The sequence below is a fragment of the Fusarium musae genome, chromosome 4 (genome assembly GCF_019915245.1).
Source record: "Fusarium musae strain F31 chromosome 4, whole genome shotgun sequence".
In the NCBI taxonomy this organism is placed as follows: domain Eukaryota; kingdom Fungi; phylum Ascomycota; class Sordariomycetes; order Hypocreales; family Nectriaceae; genus Fusarium; species Fusarium musae.
Genome location: NC_058390.1, coordinates 3,603,519 through 3,620,197, shown reverse-complemented (window position 1 = coordinate 3,620,197; position 16,679 = coordinate 3,603,519). Strand labels below are relative to the sequence as shown.

Sequence of the window (16,679 nt, the reverse complement as noted above, 5' to 3'; positions counted from 1 at the left end):
TTATCACCACGGTCACGATATGCACCACCACCAACGATGACGTCCCAAAGCAAGTCGGCCGCAGAACAAGATTTGGTCTATTATAACAAGTGGAGCATTTATTCTATCGATGTTGATAGGTCATGATCCGAGCCGAAGAATGATCGCAACAATCCATTGAGCTGTTCACCTTCGATGAGAAACGCATCATGCCCATCGTCGCTCTGGAGCGTTGCAAAAGTTGCATTCTTCAAACCCTGGGACAGGAACATTTGCTCAGAGAGTGGGTAGAGGCCATCAGTAGGGACCCCGACAACCAATGTGCGCTGTCGAATCTGACCGAGGACTTTGAGCATAGCCTCATCATCTGAAAACCCCGGGTACCGGCCACGGGCGATGTCATGGGAATCGATCTTGTCCAAGATATGCAGGTAGCAGTTGGCGTCAAAGCGAGCATTGAACTTTTCTCCTTGATAACGCAGATAGCTTTGCGCCAAGAATATACCCGACTTGTCATAGTGCCCATCATCTCGCGCCGCACACTGCACATCGACCGCGAATGGCACACGGTTACCGTTGACTTTCGAGAGCATCTTATTGGGCGCTGCGTAAGTATCCAACCTGCGTCTTCCGAATCGCTTTTCGAAAGATGAGTGCGTTCGGTACGATATCATGGCTGCCATGCGTGCAGCCGCGAGGCCATCTCGAGGAGGATCGTCACCGTAGCGCCCACTACGGAACTTGGGGTCGGACTTTATGGTGGCCCGTTGGTTCTCACTCCAGGCTATGGCCCAAGGACTTTGTCTGGCTGCGGTCGCGACGAGAACCATGGATCGTACGAAATGCTGGCCAAGCAATGCCCACTCCAGCGCCATCATGCCGCCCATGCTGCCTCCTATAACGCAATATATCGATCGCACCCCGAGCAATTCAACGGCTATCTTTTGGATTCTATTCGGGAAAGCGAGTCAGCCTTTAGCTACGTCTAGACTAGAGCGTATACTCACCGTACATCGTCACGAATAGTTGTTTTCGGGAACGTGTGTCCATAATAAGATGCACTGCCTGGTCTTACAGATAGCGGGCTCGATGAGCCATATGGACTTCCTAAGGAATTGCAGCAGATGATGCAGAACCTGTTGGGATCAAGGATTGGGTTCTCAGGACATGATAAAAGCGATGACCACCAGTCCGCAGCATCAGCACTGCCGGAAAGTGCGTGGCATATGATGACGGCATTGGTTTTCTGAGTGTTAAGTCGACCCTTTACAGTGAAGGCCACCGTCGCGTTGGTCAGGACTTCTCCTGACTCAAGCATGAACCTATCAATCGTCGTGTATAGCTGCGTTGGCAGCTGGTCCTGCATTGCATGTTGGCCGCCTTGCCATCGAATCAGTGATTGCATGTAATTAGAGGGCTGCTTGACGTACTGCTTGACGTGATAGGTGATGGAAACGGTTCGTCTACTGTCATTGCACCAGTGGTATACAATTGTTCCAGATGTTGTGGGTAATGCAGCCGCTTTGATCCACCAGCTTCATCACATGAATGGAACTCAACTACAAAGACATTTGAAGTACATGCCTAAAGTACTTACTGACACGGGATTCAAACTCTACTAACAGATCATTTTGGTTCAAACGCATGTATAGACGTGCATATTGACAAAGGTTCAGGGTAAGTTGTAAGGCCAAGACGGCTCGGTCCGTTATCAGTGACTGTGCATTAGCGCGATGACCTTGCATTGACTAGGATGTTGACCTTGCAGGGGGAGGTTCCAAGCTACGATCTCTCATGAGGGAAGAGAAGAGGTGCTTGTCAACAACCAACAGCTATTCCGGAGCATGACCTCCGATTCTGTTATTGGGTGCAGCTAACAATGGAACTTATGAGAGATGTCTTGTCGGGGAGACGGGCACGTGAAATACGTGGCCGCAAACATACGTGATGTGATGAATGGCATTGTGCCGTGCCATATAGGTAAAGCGCCAAAGTCAGGCTCAATCTGAGGTCTTGAGGGTATTGCTACTGCCACCTATTCTCCCATCCATTGCAACCGTTCCCTGCGGGCGTGATACCTACAGGTCTTGTGCGCATCAGCATCAGTTTGGCAGATGCGCTCTCAGTGGCCGAGGCCATTCGGCCAACACCATGTCCCTGACATTCCTGAGAAGAGGGAGGTGACTGCGGAACAAGATGCAGGTTTCTTGAGCAAACTTTGGTTTGCTTGGCTCAGTCCGCTCATGACCGTGAGGCTATACCCACCTGTCTATCTATGTTGCTCTTGTAATGTTTCTACGTGCTGACAGTTAGAACTTATGTTGTAGATCGGATACCGGCGTCACCTGGAACGCAATGATATCTGGACAGTGTCAGACGCAAGGCTGATGGATACGCTCCAGTCCAGTCTTGACACCGCTTTTCGAAAACGAGTATTGGCTCGCAATCGCCTTCCTCTGCTATGGGCGCTCTACGAAGTCTTCAAGTTTGACTTTTGGCTCAGCGCTGTCAGCCAGTTCGTCGTGTCGACTCTACAAGTTATGACGCCTTTCACGCTGCGATTCCTTATTGAATGGGTTCAACATGCCTACCCCGACGGACACGACACACGCGGCTCTAAGCCGGTAGCAGTTGGCATAGGCTATGTCATCGGTATCGCAGTTTTGCAGATGCTTCAGACTTTCGCCTCGAGTCAGTTTTACTATCGGGGCATGTTACTCGGTGGACAGACACGCAGCGTTCTGATAGCTATGGCGTTCAATAAGTCACTGAAACTGTCCAATAGGGCCAAGGCTGGAGGTCAAACAGGGAGTGAGGGTTCGAGTCCATACGATGATGTTCCTTGTCGGGTAGATGAGAAAGGCTGGTCCAATGGGCGTGTGATGAGCCTGGTCTCCAATGACACCGCCCGAATCGAGCAGGCTTTGGCAGCTTTCCACCTTTCATGGCTTTCCCTCTATCAGCTCATATTAACAGTCGCACTCTTGGTTTACAACCTGGGCTGGACAGCTCTACCAGGAGCAGCCACTCTCATCTTTGGTCTCGCTGCAGTGACATACGCGACGAGACCGCTGGTAGCAAGCCGGAATCGCATCAACATAGTCACTGACCAGCGAGTCACACTTACGCAAGAGATTCTCCAGAGTATTCGTTTCGTGAAGTACTTTGGCTGGGAGGGATTCTTTCAAAGCCGACTTGGAAACATCAGAGCGTCTGAGACTCGAGCCTTGCGTATCATGCACCTGATCAGGTGCGCTGTAGGAACCCTCGCTCAGTTTCTACCTGTGCTTGCCATCATGATCACGTTCATTGTGTACGCGGTGGTGAATGGCAGTCTTGATCCAGCGGTTGTCTTCTCGTCATTAGCGATGCTGTACCTGCTCCGCGTACCGACCAACTGGCTCCCCGTATCCTTGAGCCTTGCTGCCGACGCAGTCCAATCGATCAAGAGGATCGAGGGTTTTCTTCTTGCGGAAGAAGTACAAGCGCATACCGTTCCAGATGCCAGCCTTGCTCCAGCTATCAAACTCAGCAATGCATCTTTCACGTGGGAGAGCCCACCAGCAAACGAGGAGGGTGAGGCTAAAGAGAACAAGAACCGCCTGTCGAGAGCTATAAGAAGACATCGAGCAGGGCTTGAAAAGAAGGAAGCCGAAACTTCAGATACAGAAATCCGCCCAGTCCGGGATAGGGACGTGCCGTTCTCGCTGAACGATATTTCCTTAGAATGTGAGAGAGGCAAGCTCATCGGCATCATCGGAAGTGTTGGATCCGGCAAGACGTCCCTTCTTAGCGCACTCGCGGGAGATATGAGGCAGACGGGTGGCATTTTGCAGTTTGCCGCTGACAGGGCTTATTGCCCACAGTATGCTTGGATTCAAAACGCCAGTGTGCGAGACAACATCACCTTCGGGAAGCCTTTCAACCAGAAGCTTTATTCCGATGTGGTACACGCCTGTGCTTTATTACCGGACTTTGAACTCCTTCCACATGGCGATATGACAGAAATTGGTGAGAGAGGTGTGACTCTGTCAGGGGGGCAAAAGCAACGCATCAACATCGCCCGCGCGATATACTCTGACGCTGGCATCGTGATACTCGACGATCCGCTCTCTGCGGTCGATGCGCATGTAGGTACACATATCTTTAACGAGGCCATCTGCGGTTTGCTCAAGGATAAATGCCGGTTCCTAGCAACTCACCACCTTCATCTCCTGTCCCGGCTTGACAGGATCATCTGGATGGTCGACGGACGTATTGAGGCCATGGGCACCTATGAGGGAATGGTTAAATCTTACCCTGCCTTCGCTAGCCTGGTCGCCGTTGGAGGACATCAGCAAAAGGAGGCTGATAGCACTGAAGACAAGAAGGGTGATTCCGTGGGCCCCAACAACACAACGACGAAAGCCGAGGTTTTGATGCAGGAAGAGGCCAAGATTGTTGATAGCGTTCCCTTCTCCGTATATGTTTCGTGGTTGCGGGCTTCTGGCTCCCTGTGGAATGGCCTTGCCATGGTGGTTGGACAGCTCCTTTTCCGAGCGTCAAGCATTCTGGGAGGCTTATGGCTTTCGTGGTGGGTGGACAGTAAGTACGGCCTTACCCGTGGTCAGAATGTAGGAGTTTCTCCCTCCAATATCATGAAACTTGAGCAGATCCACTGACGAGCACAAACCAGATCGGCATATACGCCGGCCTGAGTCTCGCTCAATGCGTTTTAGTGTTCTCGTCTTCTCTCATCACCTGCTTGGTATGTATCAAATCGAGCCAGGTCATGTCGAACAATGCGCTCTGGCAGACTCTCAGGGCACCCATGTCTTTCTTTGACACGACCCCTCTTGGTCGCATCATATATCGCTTTACAAGAGACATTGATGCGCTGGACAACAACCTGGTCGTTGCTGTGCAGCAACTCCTAATCAACGTAGCAGCGCTTCTGGGCTCCTATGTTCTCATCGTTGCCTACTTCTACTATGTAAGTTATCTTTCACTGCTTCTTTTTCCTGTAATCAAGCTGATGAATAGCAGTTTGCCATCGCGTTAGTGTTTGGCGCGACAGCACTCTGGTGGTGTATCTCTTACTACAGGAGCAGTGCGCGGGAGCTGAGGCGACACCAACTGATACTCGATGGTGTGGTCTTTGCTCGTCTCAATGAAGCTCTTATTGGGGCTGCTTGTATACGGGCCTATGATCGGGAGCTGCAGTTCGTCAAATTGGTCCATGAAGCCATCGATGATATGGACAGTGCCAACTTTCTGACATTCGCCAGCCACAATTGGCTATCTGTTCGGCTTGATAACATCGGCATCTTGCTGAACTTGGTCACTGGTATTCTCGTAGTCACCAACGCACTACCTGTTGCTCTTAGCATCTCGGGTCTGCTTCTGACTTACAGTATGTCCATGGTTGGCATGATGCAGGTCGTGGTTAAGTATCTGATCGAGGTCAACAACTCCATGTCGAATACAGAACGTCTGTTTCAGTACACAAACTCTCTGCACCAGGAAGCTGCTCTCGATGGCGCCAGCGTGCGTCCTTCTTGGCCGGAGCACGGAGCCATAGAGTACGAGGCCGTTCAGATGCGCTACCGCCCTGGTCTTCCGCTGGTGGTCGATAACTTCTGCCTCAGGATCGCTGGGGGTGAGAGACTCGGGATCGTTGGCCGCACCGGTGCTGGAAAAAGCACCATTCTGTCAACCCTCTTCAGACTGACAGAGATTTCTGGGGGGCGCATTACCGTCGATGGCGTCGACATAGGCCAGATTGGTCTTCACCGGCTCCGAAGCGCTTTGGCGATCATTCCACAAGATCCCACCCTCTTCCAGGGCACTATCCGCTCGAATTTAGACCCTTTCAACAAGCACACAGATACTGAGCTATGGCATGCTCTCCGCAAGGCGCATCTCCTCCCAGACAGCGAAAAGCCACTCGCAATACCTGAGGGAGAAGCCCTGACAAGCAGTGTCATGGAGAGGGAGGACCCAGACAATACTGACTCTGGCAAACCTCGAGAGACGCGCGTGACACTTGACACAGCCGTCGAAGCCGAAGGCCTCAACTTCTCCCTTGGGCAGCGGCAGCTGATTGCGCTTGCTCGAGCGCTTCTTCGCAATACGCGTATTGTGCTGGTGGACGAGGGGACGGGCAGTGTTGATCCTGAGACCGATGCACTCGTGCAAGAGACACTGGCGACTGGTCTAGAAGGGAAGACTCTGATTGCTATTGCGCATCGTCTTCGTACCGTGATTCAGTACGACCGAGTGTGTGTTATGGATAAGGGTAAGATTGTTGAGCTGGGGGCGCCATTGGAGTTGTGGGAACAAGGGGGCATTTTCAGGGCTATGTGTGATAGTAATGGTATTACTCGGGAGATGTTCACGAGTGTCTAGTTAGCACAGGCAGCATGTAAAAGATATTCAAACCATGAATATGTACCAGAATATATCTTGACATCACCTTGTGCTTTGAAGATGGTGTCCACTTTCTCTCCGAGGGAACTATCAGCCGATCTCTCTTACAACTTTATATATGGGCTTCTTTACAACAAGCCTCACTTGTTATACGAAAAAGGTTTGGGGAATATGACAGTGTGGTATTTTACAAATCTACTGCCCAAGATTAATAAGTCAAGTTACATTTCTTCTCCGGAGATCGCTCGGGTTCCTGGGATGCACCTGGATAAGCACTGTCCGCCAAGGCGATGTCGTGTGAGGCCCCTTCACGATAGATCTCGATTTATAGGCAAAACTCGTTCTTTTCAAGGCAAACGATTCCTTCGTCTCCATCGAAATGGGTCAGAGGCGGCTTGTGCTCGCTCAGTTCCCACAATTCAATCGTCGCGATGAAATCATCGAGTGAAGGATATGATTTCATATGAATGACATCACAGTTACCTCTTCACCACTACAAATAAGGGACTTTCTAGGAACAAATACCTTAGTTTCTCTGCATCGCAATCTTTACTACGTTCTCATCATAACAAATCACACAAACTCATCTTCTACTTCGTCACAAACAAATTCGCACTTCAAAATGACCAACTACGAGCAGATCGCCAAGGAGGCCGAGATGGACCTCAACACCTACCAGGCCAAGACCGGCAACGCTCGTCCTCAAGACATCGAGGGCGCTGGTGTTAACCCCCATGCTGAGAACAAGTTTGAGAGTGCTCAGGTTGAGTTTGGCGATGAGCTGAGCACAAACGCTGGCTACAACAAGCGCATCCCCCCCACCGAGGGTGGCATCGTCGACGACAAGGGCCGGTAAGCATCATCCACCAAAAGCATCACTTTCAATTTCTAACTTTTCCAGACAAGCCCGTGGTCAGCACTACGAGGGTGAGGGCGGCCCTCTCGACAAGCTCGCCAAGGCCAACGACGAGCGCGGCGGCTACAATGACAACGATGTTGTCGGCGCCAACGTCACGAAGACTTCCGGCCTCGGGGCCGCTGACGATCTCGCATCCAAGGGCCAGGAAGCTCAGCGCGCAAACGTAGGCCGCAACCCTCCCGGCCCCGGTGGCTCTCAGTACAAGGGCGAGGACTACTACCAGCCCGAGAGTGTTCCTGACAGCATCTCTGCTGAGGGTAACATTGCTCCCGACAGTGTGATTGAGTCTAGCCGAGAAGCTGAGCGGCCTTGAGCGACACAAAAAATGGAATGGAAATGGTACGGATGGGTTATTAGCGGGCGCTTGTATGATATGATATGTTCATAATTTGAACCGCCATGATTTACGACCTCAATATTTGTGCTCCTGTCGCATCGTGATCGTTGTATAAGTTAGGTGAAGCTTCGGTGAATAAAATAGCCCCCACTGTGGCTCCCGCTAGAGCCGCTATAATTTAAAGCATGATCAACGTCATGAGGCCTTGGCCTTATCTCGTGACCAACCGCTAAATGTGAAACTTCGACGACTTCCTATCAGTAACATTGCAACAACCTCATCCTCTCCTCAGGACGTGATGTCGTGTGTGCTCTCAAGGCTGATACAAGAGTGCTAACCATCGCCACCATGTCCGGTATCTCACCGTCTGCCTCTGGATTGCTCCCTATGCCAGGCGCGCCTTCGTCATCTTGGGCTGCGTACAAAGCGAGAGCTGCAGCTATCATGGGCCATCATGATACGAAGGTGATTGTAGCCTTTTGGCTTTTTGGTACGACTTCACCCTAAGTCTCTTCAGCTTGTAGCTAACAGTCGCGTCAGGCCTCATCAATAACGTGCTCTACGTGATCATCCTCTCCGCCGCCCAAGACCTCGTCGGTTCCATCCCCAAAGGCGTCGTCCTCCTCGCCGATGTCGTTCCCTCGTTCCTCACCAAGTTGATCGCACCGTACTTCATCCACCGAATACCGTATCGTATGCGAGTCCTCATCTTCATAGCGCTGTCCGTCGTTGGCATGCTCATGGTTGCTTTGACACCACGCACGCAGTCCGTAGCCATCAAACTCGTCGGTGTAGTCCTGGCGAGTGTAAGCGCTGGCGGCGGTGAGTTGAGCTTCCTTGGCTTGACACACTTCTACGGCCCGATGAGCCTCGCCGGCTGGGGATCTGGGACTGGTGCTGCGGGTTTGGTCGGTGCAGGTCTCTACGTGATGTTTACGGACTGGTGGGGATTGAGCGTGCGTAGCAGTTTGCTAATCTCGGCGTGTTTCCCTGCGATCATGTTCATCAGCTTCTTTGTGATATTGCCGCTTGGACCTCTGAGAGAGGGCACAACTCGGAAAGACTACGATGCGATCCCGGATCTCGAGGATGAGGACGTGAACCACATGGATCAAGGAACTGCTTCGTCGGCGCTCTTGGCTCCTGGGCCTGGAGTCGCGTCGACTGCATACTCTGCACATAACACGCAAGACACACTCACGATGCGAGACAGGTTGAAGAAAGTGAAGGTGTTGTTTGTCCCATATATGCTGCCGCTGCTACTGGTGTACGTGGCCGAGTACACAATCAACCAAGGCGTTGCTCCAACATTGCTATTCCCCCTGGACGAATCGCCATTTGACGAGTTTCGGGATTTCTACCCCATGTACGGATTTCTCTATCAACTCGGCGTCTTTATCTCCCGATCTTCTACGCCATTTATACGAATCCACCATTTATACCTCCCCTCGATGCTGCAAGTCGCGAACCTTGTCCTTCTCACATTCCACGCCGTATACTTCTTCCTACCATCAGTCTACATCGTCTTTATCATAATATTCTGGGAAGGTTTGCTAGGGGGAGGTGTCTACGTCAACTGCTTCGCCGAGATCATGGAGAACGTGCCGCCGGAGGATAGAGAATTTAGCCTTGGGGCAACAACTGTGAGCGACAGCGGTGGAATCTCTATCGCCGGACTTATTAGTATCGTGATGGAGACCAAGCTTTGTAATTATCAAGTGGCGCACGGAAGGGATTGGTGCCGTCGTATTTCTGCACAGGGTCATTGATTGTTGGGTTCGTCAGGCGTTTTTGAGCGTTGGGTAGAGCGAGTTCGTAGATATCGGTCGGCATTTGATATAGAAATTCTGCTACATTCATTACGTGTCTGGCGACGTTCATCGCTTCGTTGACGTGGGCTCGACGCGTAACCTGGAGAAACATGCGTAATAAGCGAATACATTTTTTCCATCCGTGTCATGGTCACTGCCGATAAGCGATATCCCATCTGGCCCCGTACAAGCAGACAGAGTTCTCAACAGACTCTGTTCTCGAACGATTCAGGGGCTTCAAGATAAGTTTTTATACTAAAAGGGCTCCCCCAGTAATACTGTCACTGTCAGCTTACAGCAGTGAACAGCTTGCAGAAAGTGGGCAAGCTACAGGGAGCCATGACCAATGAATCGGAAACAGTCCCGGGACGTCCCTTGCAAGGCGGCGTTAAATTGCGAAAGATGGGCAAATTAAAAATCTGGATCTTTTGTCGCGACGGGGCGGGGCATTTTTCTCTGTCTAGCGGTCACGGGCGATAGACTTTTTGAAGAAGGTTAATATTCTTATTCTAAATCAGAAAAAAGTTACGTCTCGTAAAAAGGCTATACACTTCACCAATGATAGGCGTCTGCATGAGTTACATTAGATCTGGTTGGAATCAATGCATCGGGCGGGCTAGGAGTTTCCATGTTTGGATCGTGGCCCGGCAGATGGGCTGACGGGATGACCGGCGCGAGACTTGAGTGACACCGGAGAATAGAGCATTATCTTGTTCAGGTCAAGAAGTATCACGCGATGTCTGCTACGTTGCTCGTCGCTCGTTGCTCCTTTATACGAAGTTGAGGTGCAGAGATACGACCTCGCCAAGAGAAGCATAAGCACATCAACGGATAACGGCTTAGTGCTGACCGGCTTGGCAAGTTTCATCCTTGTGAGGGTGTTGATTAAAATAATGCTGTACATCCAGTAGTACATGCTACGTGGTAGTTGATGGCTGAAGGGTTCACTGAGTCAAAGACAGATAGACTCAGAGGGAGGATGAGACCAAACATGGCCGTTCAAATGTTGTTAATTCCCGTCGGGAATCGTTCCAGGTTGGGGCTGAGGAGGAGGGCCGAGTCAGTGGAGTCTGGAGATAAAGTAAAATCCATGAATGTTATCAGTGACATGTCGTTTGTCCAGGTTCATTCGACCACCCGTGCGTTTGTTTGTCTGTTGTATGAACCCAAGTCGATATACAACACCAAGAATAGCTCGTTTATCTACAAAACTTCAACAGTTGTAGAAAGTACCCACGATCCTCCAAGACATGCATATTCAAGGGACTGTCTTGTCTCCCATGTAAATCCTCTCTGTCTCAGCCCTTCAGCAGGGAGATCAAGCCTAAATACCTCCCAGCGCCGCCAAACATCGATAATCTTTGCAAGGGGGTATAACCTCATTCCTCTCAACGGTAAGGGTTCTCTGCTGAACAAACCATGACCTCGGGCATTGTCCTTGGAGGAATTCAACGCGAGGGGCGATTTTTTATGGCCTCTATTCAAAATTACAAGCCAAGCCAAATTTCCGCCTAGCGAGACGTTGCAGATAAGCTATTGTTTGATTGGTTGGATCACGACATGGATGACCATGCAAGCGGCTCCTCGACGAGGGAATGCCATTCAATGAGTTGATCGAGATGCATTCTGCAGGGGGGAGAGAACATGGGAGTTGTAGAATATTGGTGATTCTTTCGACATGTTACACCTTTCTTAACAGTGGTTGGCAGTGTTGATAGTGCTGATCCGTCACCAGTGAGATGCAAGCCTTATAAACTCAATTCTCCAACCTTTAGTAGGTTAACCAACTGGCTTGTTCCATTGGATGGATAATGTGATGACGCACTCTAGTAGAGAATAAAGGGGGACTCTGTGCAGACTCCCAGATCTAAGCTTACCTCAATAACAGCCACAGGAACAGAGCCTAGTGGCTGACTATACTGTTTAAAGGGGCTGGCATGAATTGAACAAGATGACCTCTCCAACCTTGACAGTAACAGAACAGACAAGAGAGAAAAAAAGGAGACAATTTTCGAGTCCAAGCCCCCTGATTCACTTGGCATTGGATTGGCTCCCGCAAAAAGTGAGTTGATCCTTTGAGTGTGTCCCGCCACTTGGACTCAGCCCCTCCCCGAAAACACGTTTAAAGCCCCCCATGATCCATCCATTAGCGCAAACACCCGCTAATTGTCACCCCCTGTAACCTACAACCTACCTACGCCCGGGCCTTCATCTTCCCGCCTCCATAACTCGCTTCCCTCACCTCCAGCTCCTCCTCCTTCTCATCCATCCCCCCGATCCACCCCTGTCCGCTTTTTATTTAATTTAATCCCACCTAAAGGCCATTCTCTCTCTCACTGTTTCCCCCCTGCTCATTTTCAGGCCTTATCAGAAACCGGGTTCCTCTTTTTTTACTCAGCTTCTCTCTCTCTTCCCCTTGCCTTTCTTCCTTCTTCACCGTTCGTCTTTCTTTCTTCTTCAACCTCCCGTAATTCTTTTATTTTACGTCGCGTGCGCTGAGAGGTTCGAGATTCTGGTTCTGGGTTTCTGTTTTCTTGTGTCCTTGTCGGCACCTTTCACTCACTCAACTCAATTCTCCCTGAACCTAAACGTCCTTTTGACTTTTCTTATTTCGGCACCCGTCGAGATCCACGCGCTGAGAGCGTTGAAGCTTGCCCACGATGTTTGGACAAGTGCGCACGAACCGGTCGACGGTCCTTATGGCCGGCACCGTTATTTTCCTGGTCGCTTTTGTTAGCCTGGCCTACAACCATCTCGACAAGTGGGAGCCTCCCGCTGACGTGTAAGTTGACTTGCGTAATCTAATCTCCGCGAAGACCGAAAAACTGACGAATTCGCTATAGCGCTACCGACACCGAGACATCTATCATTGGTGATACCCACGACGAGCCCAAGAAGACTGAGCCCGAGCAACCCGAGCAGCACGGCGCCATGTCGAAACCCGACCACCCTTCCAACGCCTCCACCGAGCTCGGCGACTACTACTTCAACTACATCATGAAGGCCCGCATCAGCCCTGCCGACAAGAAGTACGCCCCCTACGGCGCTTTCCCCATGGAGCTCCCCGCCGAGCCCAAGTGGACTGAGATGATTGGCGAGGACCTCTGCATTATCGATCTTGACAACCGGCCTTTCGATGAGCCCGGCCAGATCTTCTCCCCCGGTCTGATGAGCTGGGACCGTGCTGATGAGACCCACGGTCTGTCCCTCGGTGTCCTGAACCACTGGCTCTATGGTGCGTACAAATCCTACCCGAGTCACCTTTCTGTGTCACTAACCCCTCAATAGCCAAGAACCACGGTTACAAGTACTACTACGTTGACATCACCGATCCCTTTGAGGATCGCCGCAACTCATGGAAGAAGCCCCCGATTCTGTCCAAGATCCTCAAGAAGCACAAGGCCTGCATCTTCCTTGACTCCGATGCCGTCTTCCACCACCTCGACCTGCCCTTTGAGTGGCTCATGAACTACTGGCAGCTCCACCCCGATACCAACTCTCTCGCCCTTGCCTACGACCCTCACCACAAGAACAACATGGACAAGTTCGACAAGGTCTACCTCAACACCGGCTTCATCGTTCTCCAGAACAACGAGAAGACCTTTGAAATCCTCAAGGAGTGGGAAGACTGCCCCAACGAGGGTGGCAAGCACCCCGACTGTGTCGAGTTCCGAAAGAACCGCCCCGGAAAGCCCACCGACCAGGGTGGCTTTGGTACCTACATCCGCTACGACTACCCCAAGGACATCAAGGATCTCCCCTGCACTGAGGCCAACGGTTTCCCCGAGAGTCGATCTGGCTGCGACGGAAAGTTCATCAAGCATCTCTGGACCGGCAAGAAGGACCACATCAAGGTGGTCATCGGCCAGCAGGTCCCCGGTGCTCTGCTGGAGATGTTTCACAAACAGTTCATGGACGAGAAGCCAAAGTTCTTCATCTCCGAGCGAGACCTGATGGCCCAGAAGGATTAAATAAGTAATGAAAATGCTTTAATGAGACCGAGTACTAGAAAAGGCGGACATGATACGGACGGCTTTTGAAATCATCTTTTTTTTAATAATTTTACTGTAAAACTTATACCACCTGGGAGAGAGGTATAGGCAAATACCTCTTCTCCTCCCTCTGAAATTGGAGGGTTACTTGAAATGGTGTTCATGGGAGTGTCAAGGGTTTTTTTAAACAAATGGCCTGAAATCGGAAACAATTTTTTGTATGTTTGTTCAATGTGCATGAGAAAGAAAGCTAGTCATGATCTCGTTATGAATAATAGGGATAGCATGGGTTTTGACGTTGATCATACAGTTCAGGTCGCGTGATGTGATGACTTTGGTGATGCTTCCCTGTCTAGACGAATCGGCTTTTGAATGTGATGCAATTGAGTTTAGGGTCAGGAAGGAAATAAAGTTGGTTTCAAGTGACCGAAAATGAAATGCGAATCTCTCGGATCTATATAGGGTATGTTTCTGCCCTAGACTGAGCAGAGGTTCAGAGGTATGTTGCCAAAGGCCAGCAACCAGCCAAAGCTCTTCTCCAAGTCAAATCTTTAAGTGAGTGGCGAGATTGGGACCCAAATGACAGATGAGACGATCTATTTGTAAGTGGCCGGCGAAATGGTTGGGTGAGGTATCTGAACTATCCATTCAAGCCATAGACACTTCTGGAGGCTGATACGCATTCACCCTCAGAAATCTTCGTTCAAAGACAAACCTGACTATCGATCGTATTTTTTGTCTCTGCTCTTCATTAGTATCATGTCCTATTTAGCTACTGTACGAGAAATCTTGTTCGGTAAGTGTATGGATGCGTGCTCTTCCTAGAAAGATATTCTTCCGCCGAGTTTGTTAACTGTGACTATCAGATAGTGCTTCCTAACTTTGACGACGGCCAACTGCCGGGCAGTTCTATATCGAGTCAAGACCAATGCGGGGAAATCGAAGTTTGAGCTGGTTATTCTCCGTCGGGGTTTCCATGGCCTATTCATTGTTTGCTGATGATCTATTGGACTTTCAGGCCTTTGCGACTTGCGTGGATGCGAATGCGACTATCCTAGTCAACGCCAACTCTTACATGATAGCACGGAGGTGATTTCTAAGCTCTATAGAAAGAAAGATGATGAAATGTCGTATACGCCCTTTGTAGATAGCATTAACCGACGGAAATAGTGCTTGGCTGCTGGTTATATCGCAAATACAATGATGCCATAGTTCCCATAATGGATAACCGAGGCATGCAACATCAAATACTCACCCAAAAGCTTTATAATCGGGCGAATCAACACAATTAACAGGTTAAGCTTACTGACGCGACTATGATCATTAATCCCAAAGCCGAGCTATTCGCAGCGACAGGGTGCGCGCGACCAACGGGCGTCGAGAAGCCGATCAGTAATCATGCAAACAGGACGGGGAAATCACATAAATCTCCAACGCGGCACCAATTCCGCAATTTATAATGCAATCCGTATTCACAAATCCGTCGGGGTTTTGGCTGGGGGATAAAGGGAAGCGTAGAGACTGGGGTTTGAAGCGTTGGATCAAGTCTTATTGAACACCATGGAGAAGATTGACGATACTGGTATTATGGGCGATGCGTCGCTTGGGAACGACTCTGCGACGGAGGGCGAGATTGAGGCTGCGAGACCGAAGGAGCAGGGTGAGACTGATGAGTTGGATTGGGATAATAGTCCTCATAATCCGTTTAATTGGCCGGCATGGAAGAAAGCTCTTCAAGTCGTGATGCTATCCTCAGCAGGGTTCCTAGCGTGAGTCCATCCTATCCCAAGAGTACCTATCCAAACTGACAACTCAGATCAATCGGAACATCGATAATGAGCCCAGCTCGCAATGAGCTCATGATCGAGTTCAACGTCAGCAGCACAGTTGCCCTTCTACCTCTAACGCTCTACGTCCTTGCCCTCGGCTTTGGGCCTGTGATCGGCGGTCCGTTATCAGAAACCATAGGTCGTTACCCTATCTACGCAGCGAGTGTTCCTCTCGGTGCACTGTTCACTATGGGTGCGGGCTTCGTGCATAATATCGGAGGACTGGGATTCCTGAGATTCATGGCTGGTTTATGCTGGGCGCCTGTGTTGGCTGTTGCGCCGGGGACGTTGTCCGAGACATTCACGCCCAAGAACAGAGGACCTGTCTCCGCGATTTTTATCCTCATGCCGTTTTTGGGCCCGGGATTAGGGTGAGTTCTGGAAAGGAAGTGCCTAGGACCTGACTGACTTTCTACTTAGGCCGGTTATAGGCTCCTTTGTAGTGAATCGAAAGGGATGGCGATGGACACAATGGACGCTGGTCTTCTTTTCGATACTGGCTATGATCATCACTGCCTTCTCGCACGAGACGTTTCATCCTGTTATCAAGCGAAGGCTTATGAAGAAGAAGGGAATGAAGGTTGATCCTCCGCCACCGATGGCTGCTCGACTCAAGATGTTTGCTCTCGTGGCAGTTGTTCGACCTATTCGCATGCTTCTCCTCGAACCGATCACTGGATTCATCTGTCTATACGTGGCAGCGGAGTTTGGAACACTCTTCAGTTTCTTCGCCGCTGTACCGTATACATTTGGAAGAGTCTACCAGTTCTCTATCGAAGAGTCAGGTCTCGTCTTCCTGTCCATCGTCATCGGCTGCTTTCTCGGACTCATCACCGTTATCCTCTGTGATGTGTTCCTGTACAGAAAACAAGCGCCCAAGTACCCTCCTCACCAAATTCCACCTGAGCATCGTCTTTACCCTTCCATGATTGGAAGTATCGGATTGCCAATTGGATTGTTCTGGTTTGCTTGGACAGCACGACCTGGAGTATCTTGGGCAAGTCCCGCAGCGTCGATGATCATCTTTGCTTGGGGAAACCTTTGCGTGTTTGTTAGTACTATGCAGTACATCACCGATACATACCATGGGAGTGTTGTTGCAAGCGCTGCTAGTGCCAACAGTCTGGCGCGGTATGGTTTTGCAGGAGTATTTCCCCTGTTCACGATTCAGAGTAAGTTCCCACGCCCATATTTATGAGAACATTCGCTAACAAAGTAGTGTATGAGAAGTTGGGTATTGACTGGGCTAGTAGCCTGCTGGCCTTCGTGGCATTGGCCCTGCTACCAGTTCCGTGGGTGTTATTCAAGTATGGCTCAAAGATCAGGGCTAAGAGCGCCTATGAGACAGTCAAGTTCAATTAATATAGAGGCACTCAGATAGGAGGAATGTCTTTCAATATGTTC

At 50.3% G+C, this 16,679-nt stretch overlaps 6 protein-coding genes across 6 annotated transcripts; 5 read left to right on the top strand and 1 right to left on the bottom strand.

The window, feature by feature from the left end:
* Nucleotides 1-98: 98 nt before the first annotated feature.
* Nucleotides 99-993, bottom strand: J7337_006051 (uncharacterized protein; the record flags this gene model as incomplete). The annotated part of the gene is made up of 2 exons (XM_044823717.1): nucleotides 99-874; nucleotides 987-993. 2 exons carry the CDS (start codon nucleotides 991-993, stop codon nucleotides 99-101), a joined length of 783 nt encoding a protein of 260 aa, XP_044682208.1.
* Nucleotides 994-2,093: 1,100 nt separating this feature from the next.
* On the top strand, nucleotides 2,094-6,366 carry J7337_006050 (uncharacterized protein; the record flags this gene model as incomplete). The annotated part of the gene is made up of 4 exons (XM_044823716.1): nucleotides 2,094-2,228; nucleotides 2,307-4,592; nucleotides 4,655-4,951; nucleotides 5,005-6,366. The coding sequence occupies 4 exons, from the start codon at nucleotides 2,094-2,096 to the stop codon at nucleotides 6,364-6,366; spliced, it is 4,080 nt and encodes a 1,359-aa protein (XP_044682207.1).
* Nucleotides 6,367-7,009: 643 nt separating this feature from the next.
* On the top strand, nucleotides 7,010-7,619 carry J7337_006049 (uncharacterized protein; the record flags this gene model as incomplete). Its single annotated transcript, XM_044823715.1, has 2 exons — nucleotides 7,010-7,239; nucleotides 7,289-7,619. The coding sequence occupies 2 exons, from the start codon at nucleotides 7,010-7,012 to the stop codon at nucleotides 7,617-7,619; spliced, it is 561 nt and encodes a 186-aa protein (XP_044682206.1).
* A 372-nt stretch (nucleotides 7,620-7,991) lies between these two features.
* Nucleotides 7,992-9,412, top strand: BTN1 (battenin CLN3 protein; the record flags this gene model as incomplete). The annotated part of the gene is made up of 2 exons (XM_044823714.1): nucleotides 7,992-8,133; nucleotides 8,184-9,412. 2 exons carry the CDS (start codon nucleotides 7,992-7,994, stop codon nucleotides 9,410-9,412), a joined length of 1,371 nt encoding a protein of 456 aa, XP_044682205.1.
* A 2,702-nt stretch (nucleotides 9,413-12,114) lies between these two features.
* J7337_006047 (uncharacterized protein) lies at nucleotides 12,115-13,425 on the top strand (the record flags this gene model as incomplete). The annotated part of the gene is made up of 3 exons (XM_044823713.1): nucleotides 12,115-12,236; nucleotides 12,298-12,689; nucleotides 12,743-13,425. 3 exons carry the CDS (start codon nucleotides 12,115-12,117, stop codon nucleotides 13,423-13,425), a joined length of 1,197 nt encoding a protein of 398 aa, XP_044682204.1.
* A 1,581-nt stretch (nucleotides 13,426-15,006) lies between these two features.
* On the top strand, nucleotides 15,007-16,637 carry J7337_006046 (uncharacterized protein; the record flags this gene model as incomplete). Its single annotated transcript, XM_044823712.1, has 4 exons — nucleotides 15,007-15,215; nucleotides 15,263-15,646; nucleotides 15,696-16,447; nucleotides 16,495-16,637. The coding sequence occupies 4 exons, from the start codon at nucleotides 15,007-15,009 to the stop codon at nucleotides 16,635-16,637; spliced, it is 1,488 nt and encodes a 495-aa protein (XP_044682203.1).
* Nucleotides 16,638-16,679: the final 42 nt, after the last annotated feature.